This window comes from Euleptes europaea, chromosome 11 (genome assembly GCF_029931775.1).
Source record: "Euleptes europaea isolate rEulEur1 chromosome 11, rEulEur1.hap1, whole genome shotgun sequence".
In the NCBI taxonomy this organism is placed as follows: Eukaryota; Metazoa; Chordata; class Lepidosauria; order Squamata; family Sphaerodactylidae; genus Euleptes; species Euleptes europaea.
Genome location: NC_079322.1, coordinates 20,162,926 through 20,179,134, shown reverse-complemented (window position 1 = coordinate 20,179,134; position 16,209 = coordinate 20,162,926). Strand labels below are relative to the sequence as shown.

General features: G+C 42.9%; 1 protein-coding gene across 1 annotated transcript in view; it reads left to right on the top strand.

The window, feature by feature from the left end:
* Positions 1-788: 788 nt before the first annotated feature.
* Positions 789-16,209, top strand: part of SUGCT (succinyl-CoA:glutarate-CoA transferase) — a 352,798-nt gene continuing 337,377 nt past the window's right edge. Inside the window, exons 1-5 of the mRNA XM_056857041.1 lie at positions 789-942; positions 3,716-3,767; positions 3,863-3,936; positions 15,543-15,628; positions 15,843-15,893. Coding sequence (XP_056713019.1) covers positions 789-942; positions 3,716-3,767; positions 3,863-3,936; positions 15,543-15,628; positions 15,843-15,893 — 417 coding nt within the window. The remainder of the gene's footprint in view (positions 943-3,715; positions 3,768-3,862; positions 3,937-15,542; positions 15,629-15,842; positions 15,894-16,209) is intronic.

Below are 16,209 nucleotides of genomic sequence, written 5' to 3'. Positions count from 1 at the left end.
TGTGAATAGCAGGCGTGATGGGATTAGGTGTGGTCTGCAGAAGAGTCTGTGATGTCCAGGGGAGAGATAGGTGTGGAGAAATCAGCATTGGTCATGAAGCATGAATGCAAGGTCTTTATTCAGCCCAGGCAAATGCATTGACTTCAGTATGAATATCCACTGCAACTCAGCAGTTTCTCTTTCCTTTCCTTTCATCCCTTAGAAGCTCCTTGATCCATTGATCTTGAGCAGCGTATATCTAGTCTCCCTTTGAAATTCCTCTGTAAGAGAACTGCTCCTCTGAAATCTGCAACAGAAATGCCCTGGAAGGTTGAAATGTTCTCCCACTGGTTTTTGAATCTTGCGCTTTCCGAAGTCAGACTTGGGTCCATTTAATCTTTGTCTAAGACCTGCTTGTCCAATGCAGATTGGGGAAAGGCATTGCTGGCACGCGATGCCATAAATCACACATTAGGAGACGAGCAGGAGTAGGAACCGGAGCGGGCAGAGAGGATGCGCCTCTTTCTGGCCCCTTCCGAGCGGTCCAAGGGCCGTTTTTCATTGGTCGCTGTCCAACTGGCCGGAACAGTGGCAAAGGGAGGGGGGAGGGGACGCCGGAGCGACAGCTCGGCCCCGCCCTGGAAGGCAAGGACGCGGGGAGGTTGCGCGTGCGCACTTGAAACAGAACGTTCCCCGCCGCCGCCGCCGAGGGGAGGGGGGGCGAGCCCAACTCCGGGCGCCTGCGCAGTGCGCGCCTCTGGGGCAAGAGTCCCAACGTGGCGCTGCTGCTGGTCCTGTCCGCTGCGGCCATGCGGGCTGCTGTGCTCGGAAGGAGTCTCGGCAAGAGTCTGTGCCCGGCTTCCCGCCCCCTCTCCCTTCCCCTCTGCTGCCCCCAGCCCCTGAGGCTTCCCTCCTACCTTGGGGGCTTCAGGGGGCTGCAGCAGGAAAGCTGTCCCCGCGCAGGTAGCCGCTTTTGCCGTTCTTGGGTGCTCGGTGCCGTCGGGTCGCTCCCGACTCGTGGCGGCCCGATGAATGAAAGTCCTCCGCAATGCCCTGTCTTGGACAGCCTTGCTCAGATCTTGCAAACTGAAGGCTGGGGCTCCCTCGATTGAGTCCGTCCATCTCTTGTTGGGTCTTCCTCTTTTCCTGCTGCCCTCCGCTTTTCCTAGCATGACTGTCTTTTCCATGGAAGCTTAACCATGGTTAAAGGAGCTTAACTAGGGTTGACCATGTTCGAATGGAGAGGCAGATGCCAAACTCTATCCCTGGCATCCCTGTGAAAGACTTCTACCTGAGACTCTGGAGGGGCGCAGCCAGTCTGAGTAGACAATACTGGCCTTGATGGGCCAACAGTCTGACTCAGTGTAAGACAGCTAGGGCTGTTGGGGAAAAAAAAAAGCCTATTGGTAGACCTGGTCTCCGGCTGAGTCCCATTGGGAGGCCAGGTCCGTGTGTGTGTTAAGTGCCGTCAAGTCACTTCCGACTCATGGCGACCCTATGAATGAAAGTCCTCCAAAATGCCCTATCTTTGACAGCTTTGCTCAGGTCTTGCAAACTGAAGGCTGTGGCTTCCTTTATTGAGTCCATCCATCTCTTGTTGGGTCTTCCTCTTTTCCTGCTGCCCTCCACTTTTCCTAGCATGACTGTCTTTTCCAGTGACTCTTGTCGTCTCATGAAGTGACCAAAATACGATAGCCTCAGTTTAGTCATTTTAGGTTCTAGAACCCACTGATTTGATCTAGAACCCACTGATTTGTTTTTTTGCTCGTCCACGGAATCCGTCACCCTCTCCTCCAACACCCCATTTCAAAGGAATCTGTTTTCTTCCTATCAGCTTTCTTCACTGTCCAGCTTTCACACCCATACATAGTCATAGGGAATACGACGGCATGAATTAACCTAGTCTTGGTGGCCAGTGACACATCCTTACACTTCTGACTCTTTTCTCGCTCCTTCATGGCTGCCCTTCCCAGTCTCAATCTCCTTCTGATTTCTTGGCTGCAGTCTCCCTTTTGGTTGAAGGTGGAGCCAAGGAATAGAAAGTCTTGAACCATTTCAATTTCCTCATTGTCAACCTTAAAGGTGTGTAATTGTGTACCATTCTTACATTCGCCCAAAGCCGTCGGGTGCTGGTAGAGAGGGTGCCAAACACATCCCCACGTGCAAGTATTGACGGGAAGAGGAGAAGAATGTCTTCAGTAGGGAAGAGTCGCCGCTTCACTCCAGAAGTTTTAGTCCCACTTGCAATCCAGTCCCAAACGGAGTGAGGGCCTGCTAAGAACATTGACTTGAGTGGGCTTAGAAGGGTGCAGCTCTGTTGAGGATTGCAGAGCAGCTGCAGCACTATCTTGTGCGTGGCTACTCGAAAGTAATAGTATTTGCTCCTCGGTGAGTGTGCCTGGATGGCCCAGGTATCCTGATCTCCTCAGATCTCAGAAGCTAAGCAGGGGTCAGCCCTGGTTAGTATTGGGATGGGAGACCACCAAGGAAGACCAGGGTTGCTGTGCATGCAGAGGAAGGCACTGGCAAACCACCTCTGTTAGTCACTTGCCAGGAAAACCCCAAAAAGGGGTCGCCATAAGTTTGACGGCACTTTACACACAGCCACAAGTGTGCATAGGGTTGCAGCCGTATTTACCACTGGCCGGGAAAAGTCCACAGATAGAAAATTAAACTTTCTCCTTTGTGTTGTGCATAGGCTGCAAACCTGTACACACTTTACCTGAAAGCAAGTCCTAGTGAATGCAGTGTGATTTGCTTCTGAGTAGACCTACCTAGGTTAGCTCTCTGAGAATCACTTCCAAATAAACGCTTAGAACTGGGCTTGTAAATTGCATTTAAACAATGTTTGTGATTGGAGTGTAAACACAGAGTTGTTGCAAGGATAGGATAAAATGGAGGATAAGAGAACAACGTAAGCTGCTTTGGGTCTCTGTTGGGGAGAAAGGTAGGGTATAAATGAAGTAAAGGAACAAATGCAATGAATATGTACGGAGCAGCGTCTGTCAGGTGGATGAGTTACATGGGTGTGTATAACAAAAATGTGACAAATGTTTTTATATAAATCTTTCTTTACAGGATAGAGTAAAAAATTCTAGTTCAGGGGCGGGGAACGCTGGCTCGCGCCGTCCCTATGCGCACGCGCCCAGCCGGCATTCGCTCCATAAGACGCACGGACATTTCCCCTCACTTTTGAGGAGGAAAAAAGTGTGTCTTATGGAGCGAAAAATACGGTAAATACACAGAAAAATAAACACTATGAATGTTTAATACATCAAGAAGGAGTTAACACACATGACAAATTGTGGATTGCCAGCCAAATTCTGTTTTGATTAGATCTTCATTGAACCATTTCTGGGTTGTCCTATTAATTCAGTTTTAGAACAGTTCAAAACAAGGAGCCAAAAAAGGTCTCTTGTACATGCTGTTTGGGATGCAAAAGGGGGGAAAAAAGAAGCCACCTTGAGCCACAAGGAAAGGTGGGATATAAATGTTTTAACAAATAAAAATTAATATATAAAAATAACACCTGCTGATATGTTTGTATCGTGGGTTCAGGTGGAGTTCTCAATTCTCAGTTTATGATCCACCCCCTGTTTCTAACATACCTTCTTGTACTAGTGCACTTTGTTTTTGTCCTTCCTGTTCTGCCTCTCTTAAGGAAGTTAAGAAGACTTCCACGCAGAAAGGTCAACCGTAGAATGGACTGATGACCTTTTCTCTGTTTGATAACCAGGTGTTAATACTGTGAAGCCCCTTGATGGTGTGAGGATTCTTGACCTAACAAGGTACGTGTGTCTTCTGACTCGTGTGATGAGCACAATTTTTAAAGTGTCTTGATGTAGTGATGAGATGAAAGAGCTTGTTCTTTTCAACATTGCAGAGTCCTTGCAGGGCCTTTTGCTACCATGAATCTGGGAGATCTTGGAGCTGAAGTTATTAAAGTGGAAAAACCCGGTAAGGTTATATAGTTTACTCCTTTTCAGTGCCACGTGGTTTTGGAATGACTGTTGGATCCCAGAGAAATGGAGACAGAATATATATTTAGTAGGCACAATCCAACAGAGAGTGATGCATGCGTAAACCCAACATGCTCTTAATTCTTTGGATTATGACCTATAAATTGGATCTGTGAGCAGAGTTCTATTTATGGAATGGCACTTCCTTAATCTCTGCCGCAGTTCTACTGAACAGCTCCTCCTGAGGGTCAGGAATAGGGTGACCACATGTCCTTTTTCTCAGAGGACAGTCGTCATTTGGAGGTCCTGTCCTCTCTTTCTCTCTTCCTCATAATATCTGGGGTTGGCTTCAGTCTCATGAAATCTGCTGAAACGTGAATGTTCTTTTTCCTGAAGTTCTTCCATAAACATTTGAGCGACAGGCTGTTGCTGAAGAACCTGAGCTCTGCCTGCTGTCCAGAAACAGCTAGCATTATGAGGAGTTGTATTTATATTTAAATTATAGCAGTTATGTTTTAACTATGTAAATTAGAATATGCGGTTTTAACTATGTAAATTAGCATATGCTAATTTTGTGCTCTTTTTGAGGGCTCGAATTCTGTATGTTCTGGTGATTTGTAGATGGCCAACAACCCCTAGTTAGGAACCAGGTTGGCCACTGTGTGAACAGACTGCTGGACTTGATGGGCCTTGGTCTGATCCAGCAGGGCTTTTCTTAGGTTCTTATGTTCTTTACCGTTGGAGTGCCGTAGTGTAGATGGAAGGGAGTGTGGTAGTTGGGGGACAGTTGGCAGAAATTAATGACCCCTCTTTGGGCCTAATAACAATAAACTTCTTCTCTGTTCTCTTCGGTAAAGAATGTTAGTGTAAAACAAAAAGTTACATGTTTATTTGTTTATTTATCGAATTTGTATCCCTCCCTCCCCAGCGAGCTGGCTCAGGGCGGGTAACAGCATTAAAACATAACATACAATCCAATAAAACAATAAAAGCAGCAATAAAATCCTCAAACCCCATCACAGACCCCATAGCAAAGATGGCACGTAAATACTAAATTGCGGGCACCATACAGGTGGCCCCCCTTCCACTCATGTTGGAAGGGGGGGAGGCCAGTAATGCTGGTATCTGTGGCTGTCCTCAGATACATGTTCCTATGTATCAGAACATGGCCTAATGAAAGTTTATCGCTGTGGTGACTTTTTGATAAAATCTATTAATTTGATAAACACCTTTATATTTTTATAAAGATAAAAATCTATGTATTTATTTAAAACATTTATTAGCCACCTTTCTTTCTATGGAGATTAAGGTGGCTTACAATATTAATAAAACACATTAAAGTATTTTAAAAAATGAAACCAAAATTTAAAATCACAATTTAGGGCTGCTTTACTTAAATGCAATCCTAATAAAACAGTCTTCAGCTGCCTCCAAAAACGAGGGGGCCAGGCTCACCTCCCTAGGGAGGTTGTTCCATAATCGTGGGGCTGCCTCTGAAAAGGTCCTCTCTCGTGTACCCATAGGGTTGCCAACCTCCAGGTACTGGCTGGAGATCGCCTGCTACGGCCTTCTCTATGAACTAAAACAAGATCACTTCAGCACCCGTTGGATGGAAGAAATCAACAAAAAATTACAACTTTTTGTTTGTCTAAGGATATCCTACTAAATATGGGGAAAAGGAAATCTATTAAGAGATGCATAAAAGAATTAGACCACTATAGCTCCACAATGCGTGCCCGGAGAGTATAACTCAGTTCTATGGTATTCCTCCCCCTTTGCTAACTCCACTATACTTTTACAACCTGACAGTCCCTTCCTTCCGAAGAGCCTTTATACTCGCCCATTTAAATGCTGCACCCTCAGCAGTATTAAACGGTATAGAAATCTACCATATTTTGACAGACTTTGTTCATGCAATACAAAGAAAATTAACACATTATCTCATACGATGATGGAATGCCCCCTCTTTAAATACCACCGAGATAAATAGATTACCCCCGTATTGGCGAGAATTCCTGCCCCCATAACAAGAGACAAAATAGTCCCCTTTTTGCTGATGGATAGAGATTCAAATATAACATTGGCTGTGGCCAAATATCTCTCCATCATATTTTCCTCTAAGAAATAACTACTCAGGACCTATGGATCATAGGAGCAAAGAAGGAAAGAAAAGAAAGATCTTCTGCTATTACAACTGATCTCCAGCTGATAGAGATCAGTTCACCTGGAGAAAATGGCCGCTTTGTCAATTGGACTCAATGGCATTGAAGTCCCTCCCCTCCCCAAACCCTGCCCTCCTTAGGCTCCACCCCCAAAAACCTCCTGCTGGTGGTGAAGAGAGACCTGGCAACCCTATGTACACACCAAACAAGCCATGTACATCTACATTCCCAAAACAATAGATATTTATCGAAAGGCTACCATAGTGACAAACTTTCATTCAACCATCTTTCGACACATTATGTTAGAGGCATAATTTAGATAGTTGCTGTTGGTATTGCCCTGGTAATCTGTCTGAACTAACTACAGGTCCAAAAATTGGTTACAAATGTTAGGTTGGTTTACTTACAAATATATGGCAAAACTGATCATGTTAGGTTAGTTGGCTTACAAAAATATGGCAAAACTGATCATGTCATTATTTTGCTACTGCTTTTATTTTGTTAGATCTTATGAGCCGATAGCCTCTCATTTGTACTTCATTATCCCGGAAATGATATCCTTGCTGTATTTCCTGGTACTCCTTCCTAGGCCAGAAAACACTGCAGAAACACTCTTGTGACCTATGGAAACAAAATGCACCACCTGTCCTTACATCTGTCTTGAGTGAAGTTCTTGCTCCGGCATGTTAATTGCACATGTGTTACCTATTGGAGCTCCAGATGTCTAACTGGTCACTGTGGGCACTTATCTCATATCATGTACATCCATACGTAATTCCACTTACTGGAGGAGAAGTCTTTTGCAGAGTATTAGAATATAAACTGCTGTTGATTTATCCTTTATGTAGCAAAGATCACAGACACAGTGGGGATTGAATCCTGGCTTTCCAGCTGCCATCTGAAGGGCAGATCTATGTGTTCAGAAAAAAATCCTGCTGGTCAGGTCGCTTGGGATTGTACCACTACAGAATGAACATTGCATGTTTCAGGGGTCCTTCGCATTAAAAGTTTCTATCCCCTGGGAAAGGTTATCATGGAGAAAGGCTCTGTCCCAGTTGTCATACGGTCATGCTAGTTTTCTTCATGCAGGAAGACTTTTATGTATGGGGTAGGGCATTTAAACATGTGATTTCCCCCTCTGTATTTTTTTAGTAGTACTTTCTAGAAGGCGCTTTCACACCCGCTGAATAATGCACTTTCAATCCACTTTCTGTGCACTTTGCAAGTAGGTGTTACTGTGTGAAATGACAAAATCCGCATGCAAACATACATTGGAAGCAAAGTGAAAATGAGTTATTCAGCATGTGCAAAAGGGTTGAGTGAGCCTCGAGCTCACATGCTTCCCCCTTCCCTCCCCATCCTCCAGTACTTCTGGTTGTTGGCAGACTTATCATCTGAATCAACATTTGGAAAATTATATTTTGTGGCTCTTCTCCAAATTGCAAACCATGATTTTATTGTCATTTGCAATTTTAGTTTGAAGGAGAACTTTACAGGTGGCCAGTCAACACCAGAGATGTGGCTTCTCTGGAAACATCACAATCAGAACCCTTTCTGAAACATCCAGTGCCTATATTGCATGGAATCCAATTATTTTGACTTGTGTTTAGTAATCAAATTTCTAAACATACTTCACGTTAAGTTTATGTTTCAATAACAACACACTTGAAATATCTGATTAGGAAAAATCTAATCAAATGTGATTTTTATTTTATGTTCAAACAAATAAAAATGTTACATGGCAATTATTTTATTGGAATAATACTTGTAAACAATTAAAAGGCAATAATGCAGATACACCCCATGTTCAAATGTAAGAAGAAGAAAACTAAAGGTGCTGAAGACTGTTGATGTACTAATTTTAACAAATGCAAAGCACTGTGTATCATGTGCATTACCACGCATCATGCGTCGTAGATACAGTTGCCCAATCAAATATTTCAACAGAATTTAGCTCTCATCCACAGTGATCACTGAGCCCCTCATAATTTGCATTACATGTTAGTTCCATATTAGCTTGGTGATTAAAATATGTGAGGAATACTTAAAACTCTTCCTGCATGAAAAATTAACAAATAAAAATTTAGCTTTGATTTGACCCGCAAACTCAGTCATGAGAAGACAAGAGTCACTGGAAAAGACGATCATGCTTGGAAAAGTTGAAGGCAGCAGGAAAAAAGGAAGACCAACAAGAGATGGATTGACTCTATAAAAGAAGCCATGGCCCTCAGTTTGCAAGATCTGAGCAAGGCTGTTAAGGATAGGACACTTTGGAGGACATTGATTCATAGGGTCGCCATGAGTCGGAAGCGACTTGACGGCACTTAACACACGCACACACACGCACACACACACTCAGTCAAGTGAATTTGTAACTTGATTTTGGGGAGGGGGGCATTATTAAATATTTTTGTGGTTTTATTCCCCCTCCCTTTTAAAGGTAAAGGTTGTCTCCTATGCCAGCACCATGTCGTTACTAACCCATGGAGTCACGTCACATCCTGACATTTACTAGGCAGCCTATGTTTACGAGGTGGTTTGCCATTGCCTTCCCCAGTCATCTACACTTTACCCCCAGCAAGCTGGGTGCTCATTTTACCGACCTTGGAAGGATGCAAGGCTGAGTCAACCTTGAGCCTGAAACCGACTTCTGTCAGGATCAAATTCAGGTCATGAGCAGAGCTTTGACTGCAGTACTGCAGCTTACCACTCTGTGCCACGGGGCTCCTGTTGCTCTCTTTTACAAATCGATAAAACACATGAACTTTATCACGCAGTCTCTGAGGATAATCATCTGAAAAATCATGAATTATAACTTTGAGATAGCCACACTTGCCAAATATTGTTTTGTCTATGACATCTACTCATTTTTATTAATTGTATGAAATAAATAATCTTTAGAAATGGGATTGATATGCTATGTTTGTTTATTTTTCTCCCTTACTCTTCTTTTTAAAGTTCTGGCAATTGTATATTTTTGGAAGCATTAATAAAATAAAATATAGATATTCCCTGAAGACAGTCAGAATTAAAATTCAGCCACATCCACCCACCCCTTTCCTAACAAATCCAAGGAAGTACAGATTATGCCATATTCCCGTAACCACCTGTGTCTGATTTCTTCCTGGCTTAGTTAGCAAAAGAATGTAAATCTGAACATGTATTTCAATTTGATAAAATATATGCCCATACGCTGTAAGACACATTACCTATGATTTGGGAGGGGGGAAGCAGGTGTTTCCCCTCGATGATATATTAATAGAAAAATATACCCTATAAGTAGAAGTGTTCATGTATGAGTAGGATCAGAGTTGTCCTTCCCTATAAATTATAGAGCCAGTTCCTTGCAAACAAATCGTTTGTGTGCTTGCTGTACTTTTAAAATGTAATAGAACAAGCTAGCAATATGTGAATATATTGTAAGAAACCAGGCCCATGATACTTAGTTGTTTCTTCAATAGTCTGGTTACAAGTTTCCTTAACATATTATGTATCATTTGTACTCATGACTGTTTAGAACAGTGGTTCCCAACCTTTTTCGAGTCGCAACCCCCTTTTACAATTGCCAAGTAACCTGCGACCCCCACCACATTTGCATAAAGCCATAAAATGACATTTTCAATAGGATAAAGAAAACACATTAAAAATAGATTTTTCAGAATATAATTCCAACGTAATATTTAGTTAACTAATTTCATTAAATAATTAATTAATGTTTAATGCGATGGTTGTGCTTGCATCTGGGTAACCAGCTTCCAAATTCGTGGCTGAGTGTTTGTTAAAGCCAACCTCATGTCATCCTCAACATTTAGTCTGTTTCTTGCCTTCATTTTGATATGAAGAAGCGTTGAAAATCCACTCTCGCAGAGATATGTAGAGGCAAATGGAATTAAAACTCGAAAGGCGAGCATGGTGACATTTGGATATGATTGATACATAGCACACCAGAACTGAGTCAGCAATTTTTCATAAAACAAATTACGTGCCGAAGAATCGTTCTGCAGATCTAAGAATTCATCCTGTATTTCATCGGGAATGCTTGCTACATTCAGAGGAGTAGAAAATGGGTTTCGTGCCAGTGCAGCAGATTCTTCTGTAAGCTCGGAAGTACTGCTGAAATTCCTTTTCAAGGGATTCAAGGTGCCCAGTAATCTCTTCCTTCAGATTATCATCCAGTTCATCTTCAGATTCCTCTACCACACCGCAGAGTTTTTCAAACATGGTAATGTTTCCAAGATTTACTTTCCAACGCCAGTTTTGCAGCTTGGATACAAACGCCCGAAAATTGTCTTGAAATTGGATAATATGCGTTTCTTTCCCTGAAGTTTCAGGTTCAGTTTATTTAGCTGGTCTAAGATGTCTGCTAAGTAAGCAACTCTTTTCTTCCATGCTTTATCATTAAAGTAAGCCACAAGGTCATGTTTCTCTTGCACTTCCAGGAACAACTTGACTTCATCTTTCAGCTCAAAGACACGATTCACAACATTTCCTTTTGACAACCAGCATACAGCAGTATAGAAAAGAAGAACCTCATGATCAGAATTCATGTCTTTACAAAGTTCTTTAAACAGACGAGTATTGAGGGCTCGAGATTTTATATAATTCACAATTTTGATCAGAGAATTAAGTACTGCTTGCAGAGGAGCTGGGAGAGTCTTACTGGCAAGAGCATATCAATGAATCATGTAGTGAATGCCCTTTGCTTGGGGAGCAAGTTCTTTCACTTTTGTTTGAAAGCCCGACTACGACCCTAGCATAGCTGGTGCTCCATCTGTACAAACCCCACAAAGTTTTTCCACTCTAGTCCTCCAGTTTCAAATAAAGTATTTATCCTCTCCATGATATCTTCACCTTTTGTAGTGGTTTCAAGTGCACTACAAAACAGGAACTCTTCTTTGATGTCATCTGAATGAATATATTTCACGAAGACAAGCAACTGAGAACATGAACTTATGTCGGTTGATTCATCAACTTGAAAAGAAAACAATGGAGAAGATTTGATTTCACTCAAAATTTGCTCTTTCATGTCGACGGACATATCTGAAATGCGTCTCTGAATAGTGTTATTGGAGAGAGATATTTGTCGCATCTTTACCTCGCTGGCTTCCCCCAAAATTAACTTAACCGTCTTCGATATACAGGGTTTGATGAGCGTTTCTCCAATCTTGTGAGGTCTTTTTTGTTTGGCAATTTCTAAACCGACTTCGTATGATGCTTGCACTGCTGCTGTGCTCTGTTGCTGAAAACGTCCTGTAGGATCAATCTTTGATGTTTGAGACCAGTTTCATGGCGTTTGAAGAAGTCCAAATCCTTTTTAACATGTTCTGAATGTTTTGTCTCTAAGTGACGTTTGAGTTTTGAAGGTTTCATAGATTCAGCACTGAGAACAACATTGCACAAAACGCATTGCGGCTTCTCTATGCTATTGCTGATCAAGGTGGTAAAGCCAAATTTTAGATAGTCTTCTGAATATTTACGTTTTTTCTCCATGAGTACGGATTTCTGAAATATAAATACAAAAAAATTAATTCTTTTATGTGAAATTTTGTTATTGTTTTTTATTATTTATTTGCGGGAAAAGGTTGTGAGAAGAGCATTTAGCACCGCTGTGACACTGTGGTGTCATTTATAATTTTTATTGTCATTAAAAAGGAGAAAAGTTTATGTTTGCACGAGGGTGTTCATAAGGCTTGGCGTGGCACCGAGTAAAAAAGTGCCAAGGCAGCACATCGAGAAGAAGGACACGATGCTCACAACTTCACAAGGACCTGGGGAAGAGGAACCCCAAGAGAAACTAACACGGTAGAATACCTGAATTCGATCGACTGGCGCTCTTGGGAAAGTGCAAACCACGTGCAAGCAGTATAGCTAATCCGTGCTCGGTAGCGAGTGGGTGGTTTCCATCATGGCGCCAACTGGAAGTGGTTGACTATTGGCGAGCTAAGTTTGCGCCAATTTGACGATTGCGGACATCATTGAATTACAATTACATTATTACAAACATGGCGGCACCAGCAAAACATACAAGGTAATCTTCAACTGTGTTAAGAACACGGCGAGCTTTTAATATTTTTAAGTATCTGTCGCGGTGGCTGAATTGTAATTCATTACATCTCATAGATGGCTGAATTTAATAAATGTTAAAAACCTCCATGTGAAATTTTTAGTAAAAATAATTAGAAGTAAAAATGACGTGGTGACGACCCCCCAGAAAACACTGGTTTAGAATATCTCTTTTTAACAGAAATGCAGTTTCAAAAGGTTTATCCGTTAAAAAAAAAACCTTTCTTGTACGCTGCCCTACCAGCTTCAAAGTCTTCTTATGTTCTAAGGAGTCTTCTTCCAGTGGAAGTGGCTCCAGTCAGAGGAAGGCTCCAAACTTGGCAGAGCTGTAGGATACAAGAATTCCTGTTAAACTGAGAGTTGTGAGTCTAGGTGTATGTCTATAAACCTCCTGAACATGGCTGCTGTTTTATTAAAGATATAACATGCCTCTTTGTGTGAGGTCAAGATAAGAAGGAATAGTTTCTTCTATTTATGCTTGGTAATTAGCAGCATGTTCCAGGCCGAAGTGCCCCGCATATTTTTTTTTTTGAGTTTTGCACTCTGAGCCGTCATTCAGGAAGTGACAGCAAAGCCGGCCCATACCTGCTCCACATTTCTTAAGAGCCCCTTTAATGCGACTTTTTGTGTTTGCTCCTCCCCCGCGTCGAAGAATCCCCTCGAAGAAGCATGCAAAATCACAGCCACGCGTTAGTTATGCAAATGGTGGTTGCTAATGGCTATGGAAACGAAGAAACGAAGGAGCAAGCGAGTGGTGTGTGTGCAGAATTTCTCCTTTTGCATCGGGACCGTGAACAGGCATTTTAAAGGTCGCGTTAAAAAAAAAGAGCTTTGAGCAAGCATCAAAATTGACCCTGCATAAATGGCCCTAATGTCCTTGTTTTTAGCTCTCGCTGCAATGTGGTGTTAGTCTATCAGAGTATGCATCGAACAACACTCATTTCTGCTATTGTAACGTATTTGGAACTTTGAATGTCAGAGCACCATGTCTTGGGTGGAAGCAACATGAGCCCAGTAACAGGGGGCTCAGCAGGGGTGGGGGGGATGGGAATCTCTGGGTTGTATCCAGCCACCTTTTCTGCTGGTGGGAAAAGGAAGGCGACATCCATACCCCAAAAGGCTATGGTGACATAGGGTTCCCAGCAACCTGGAGAAAAAAATGTCCTGCCCCTTTAACAGAGGCTTAATGGGATGTTATTTGCCAGGTGATGTTATTTACTTCTGTGCTGAGAAAAGCTTTAGCTGCCCACTTTAACACATGAAGCCTCAGTTAAAGGGGCAAGATTCTTCTTGCCTAGGTTGTTGGGAAGCAGAAGATGAGAATCATCTGACCTGCATGTACAAAAGTCATGTAGGATGGGGGTTGTAGTATGGAAGGCAATTGGATGAGAAGTTGGCTGGATCCAAAGTGGTTACTTTAAATCAATTGATTAGTGTTGATTAAACACCATTTTAAAACGTGACTGAACTTGCTAAATGACAGGAATAAAGATGCAAGCAAAAAGTAGGCCATATTAAAAAAAAAAAGGGAAATTTATGTTATCAAGTGTGTTAGGTGCTGCTGTCAAGTTGATTCCAACTCATGGTAACCCTATGAATCAGTGACCTGCAAAATATCCTATTGTTAACAGCCTTGCTCAGGTCTTGCAAACTGAGGGCCGTAGCTTCCTTTATAGAGCTAATCCATCTTATGTTGAGTCTTTTTCTTTTCCTGCTGCCTTCAGTTTTTCCTAGCTTTATTGTCTTTTCCGGTGAGTCAAGCAACTTGACGGCTCCTAACACACACACGTTGCCAAGGTTTTTCAAAGTCTTGCTCAGTTTTCAGCTTTGCAGGCAAAGATTTCAAAATTAGGGACCATCAAACTTCTTTAAAAACACTGTAGAACCTCCATCTTTAGCGCTGTCCTCCATTTTCTGGAATTTTAATTCTGTGCCAGCTTCACACAAAGTGGTTAGTGAGGAGACGACCGCCCCCTCCCCACATTCAAAGAATTGAGGGGAGGGGCGCATTTTGTCTGCGGGCGCGAAAGGAGAGCCAGTCCTCTTGCATCTTTGCCTGACGTGGGGAAGAGGGCGGGCCTGGGGGAAAGGGCTTAAGAGCGCCGGGGTGGAAATTTCCTCCCTCTTTTGGAAGCGGACGGAGCAGACATCCCACCCTCCCTCTCCGTGTTTCAGAGTAGGCGTAAGCTGGTCGCCCGTCTGGGGGCCGGGTAGGAATTTTTTACCCCCCAGGCACCATTGGCAACTAGCCGAAGGGGTTTTTTCGCCTACCCTGCTCTGAAAGTGGTAGGTAGCATGCGGGAGCAGTGCGGGAGAAAGGTGGCTTCATGGTTCATTTTACAACTCCGGTGAGCACCCTGAGGCATCACTTGGGAAGATGAAGGAGTAACCCTCAAACCAGGACTGGGGCCTCGGTGCCTGGCAGGGAACTGGGACAGGAACTCCTTGAGGGGTGCCGCTATCCTTTACCTATAGACCTCGCGGCTAGGGTGGATTGGACGCGGCACACCTCCCTCGAGCACTAAAAAGGCTTGGCAAGGAAGAGCGGGAGCCGTACCACATGTGACGGCTCGGAGCTCAGAGCCAGGGTGGGTCTCGCCCTTAGAGCGGGGATGCAAAAGCAAGAGGAGGCCTGACTCTTCAGCATCCCCACAATGGCCCGCACTGCAGTCAGTTATTGGGGATATTTTGGTTTTGTGCGCTGCAGATCCCTATTGAATGATTAAATAAAGTTGGCCCTTTTATTATCCCAGCTCTGGTGTCGGCTCACATTATTTACGCATCCGCGGACAATTGCTGCAGGTAGGATTGTGAGGTCTGAACATGAAGATACTGCCTGCATCTTTAAGAACTCCAAGGCAGGGAGAGAGGTGGTAGTCACTGGGTTACCTGTCCTCCTGCTCCACAGATCCCTTTGTCCCGCAGGAAAAGAGATCAGTGAAGGGACTTAACACAACCACTGTGCCTTTTGCCCATCTTGCTACCTTTGAGCTTTTAAAAGAGCATGTACCAATGACTGGCAAGCCTGGCCGCAAAAGTGAGAGTCTCCACTCCCCCCCCCCCGTCCCAGTTTCATGGGTTCAAGTACAAGAATACTAGAATATTCTGTTTTTGTTTGTTTGTCTCATAATGTGTTCTCATTGAGTTTTATTGGTTATCAGTGGTAGTTCAGTCCTAAAATGAGTCACACCCCTTTAAGGCCATTGATTTCAATGGTCTTGGAAGGGTGTTACTCCGCTCAGGGGAGAATATAGATGGATAATCAAAATGTTTGAAGATAAGGTTGGAATAAGAACATGGTATCTGTGGTCTTCACAAGTTTGCACTGCAGTTCAGGACACGACTGAAAAATATACTAACAGGCCTTTATCCTTTCCAGGGTCGGGGGATGATACAAGATCTTGGGGACCACCCTTCGTTGGAATGGAAAGTGTTTATTTTCTCAGTGTAAACAGAAATAAAAAGGTAAAAAATGGTGTTCTGATAGTAGTATGAAGGATTTTAAAAGTCCCATTTGTGTGATCTTGGTAATGCTTTTATGTATATATAACAAACAGCAGAAATTAATTGTTGGATGCATCTTCAACATGTGTCAGAACTGATTTCTTTTTTGTAATGATAACTGTTGGAGGAACTTGTTATCTTAACAAAAACACTGTCGTTTCTTTTTCATTATTAGAGCATAGCTGTTAATATGAAGAATCCTAAAGGAGCAAAGATCATTAAAGAGGTATGTTTTAATTTTTTAAAATCCTGTATTTATCCTGTTGTAGCTTAAGTTTCTTTTCATGCCAACTGTGCAACAGTTACAAAATGGTTGCTCATGACCCAAGCAATGTTCTGCCATTGAGTTAATATATTGTGGGGAAATTGCCTTGTCCCGAATATTTAGTCACTCTTCTACTTGCTCAATGTGGCAGTCTGAGAATGGTTAACGTGTGCATGTTTTGTAACTTTTCTTCCTAAGCAGTGTTCAGCTATTCCATTTATGAAACCCAGAACCAAGGCTTAGCTCAAATATTAACCACAGGCATTTGCTGACCTCT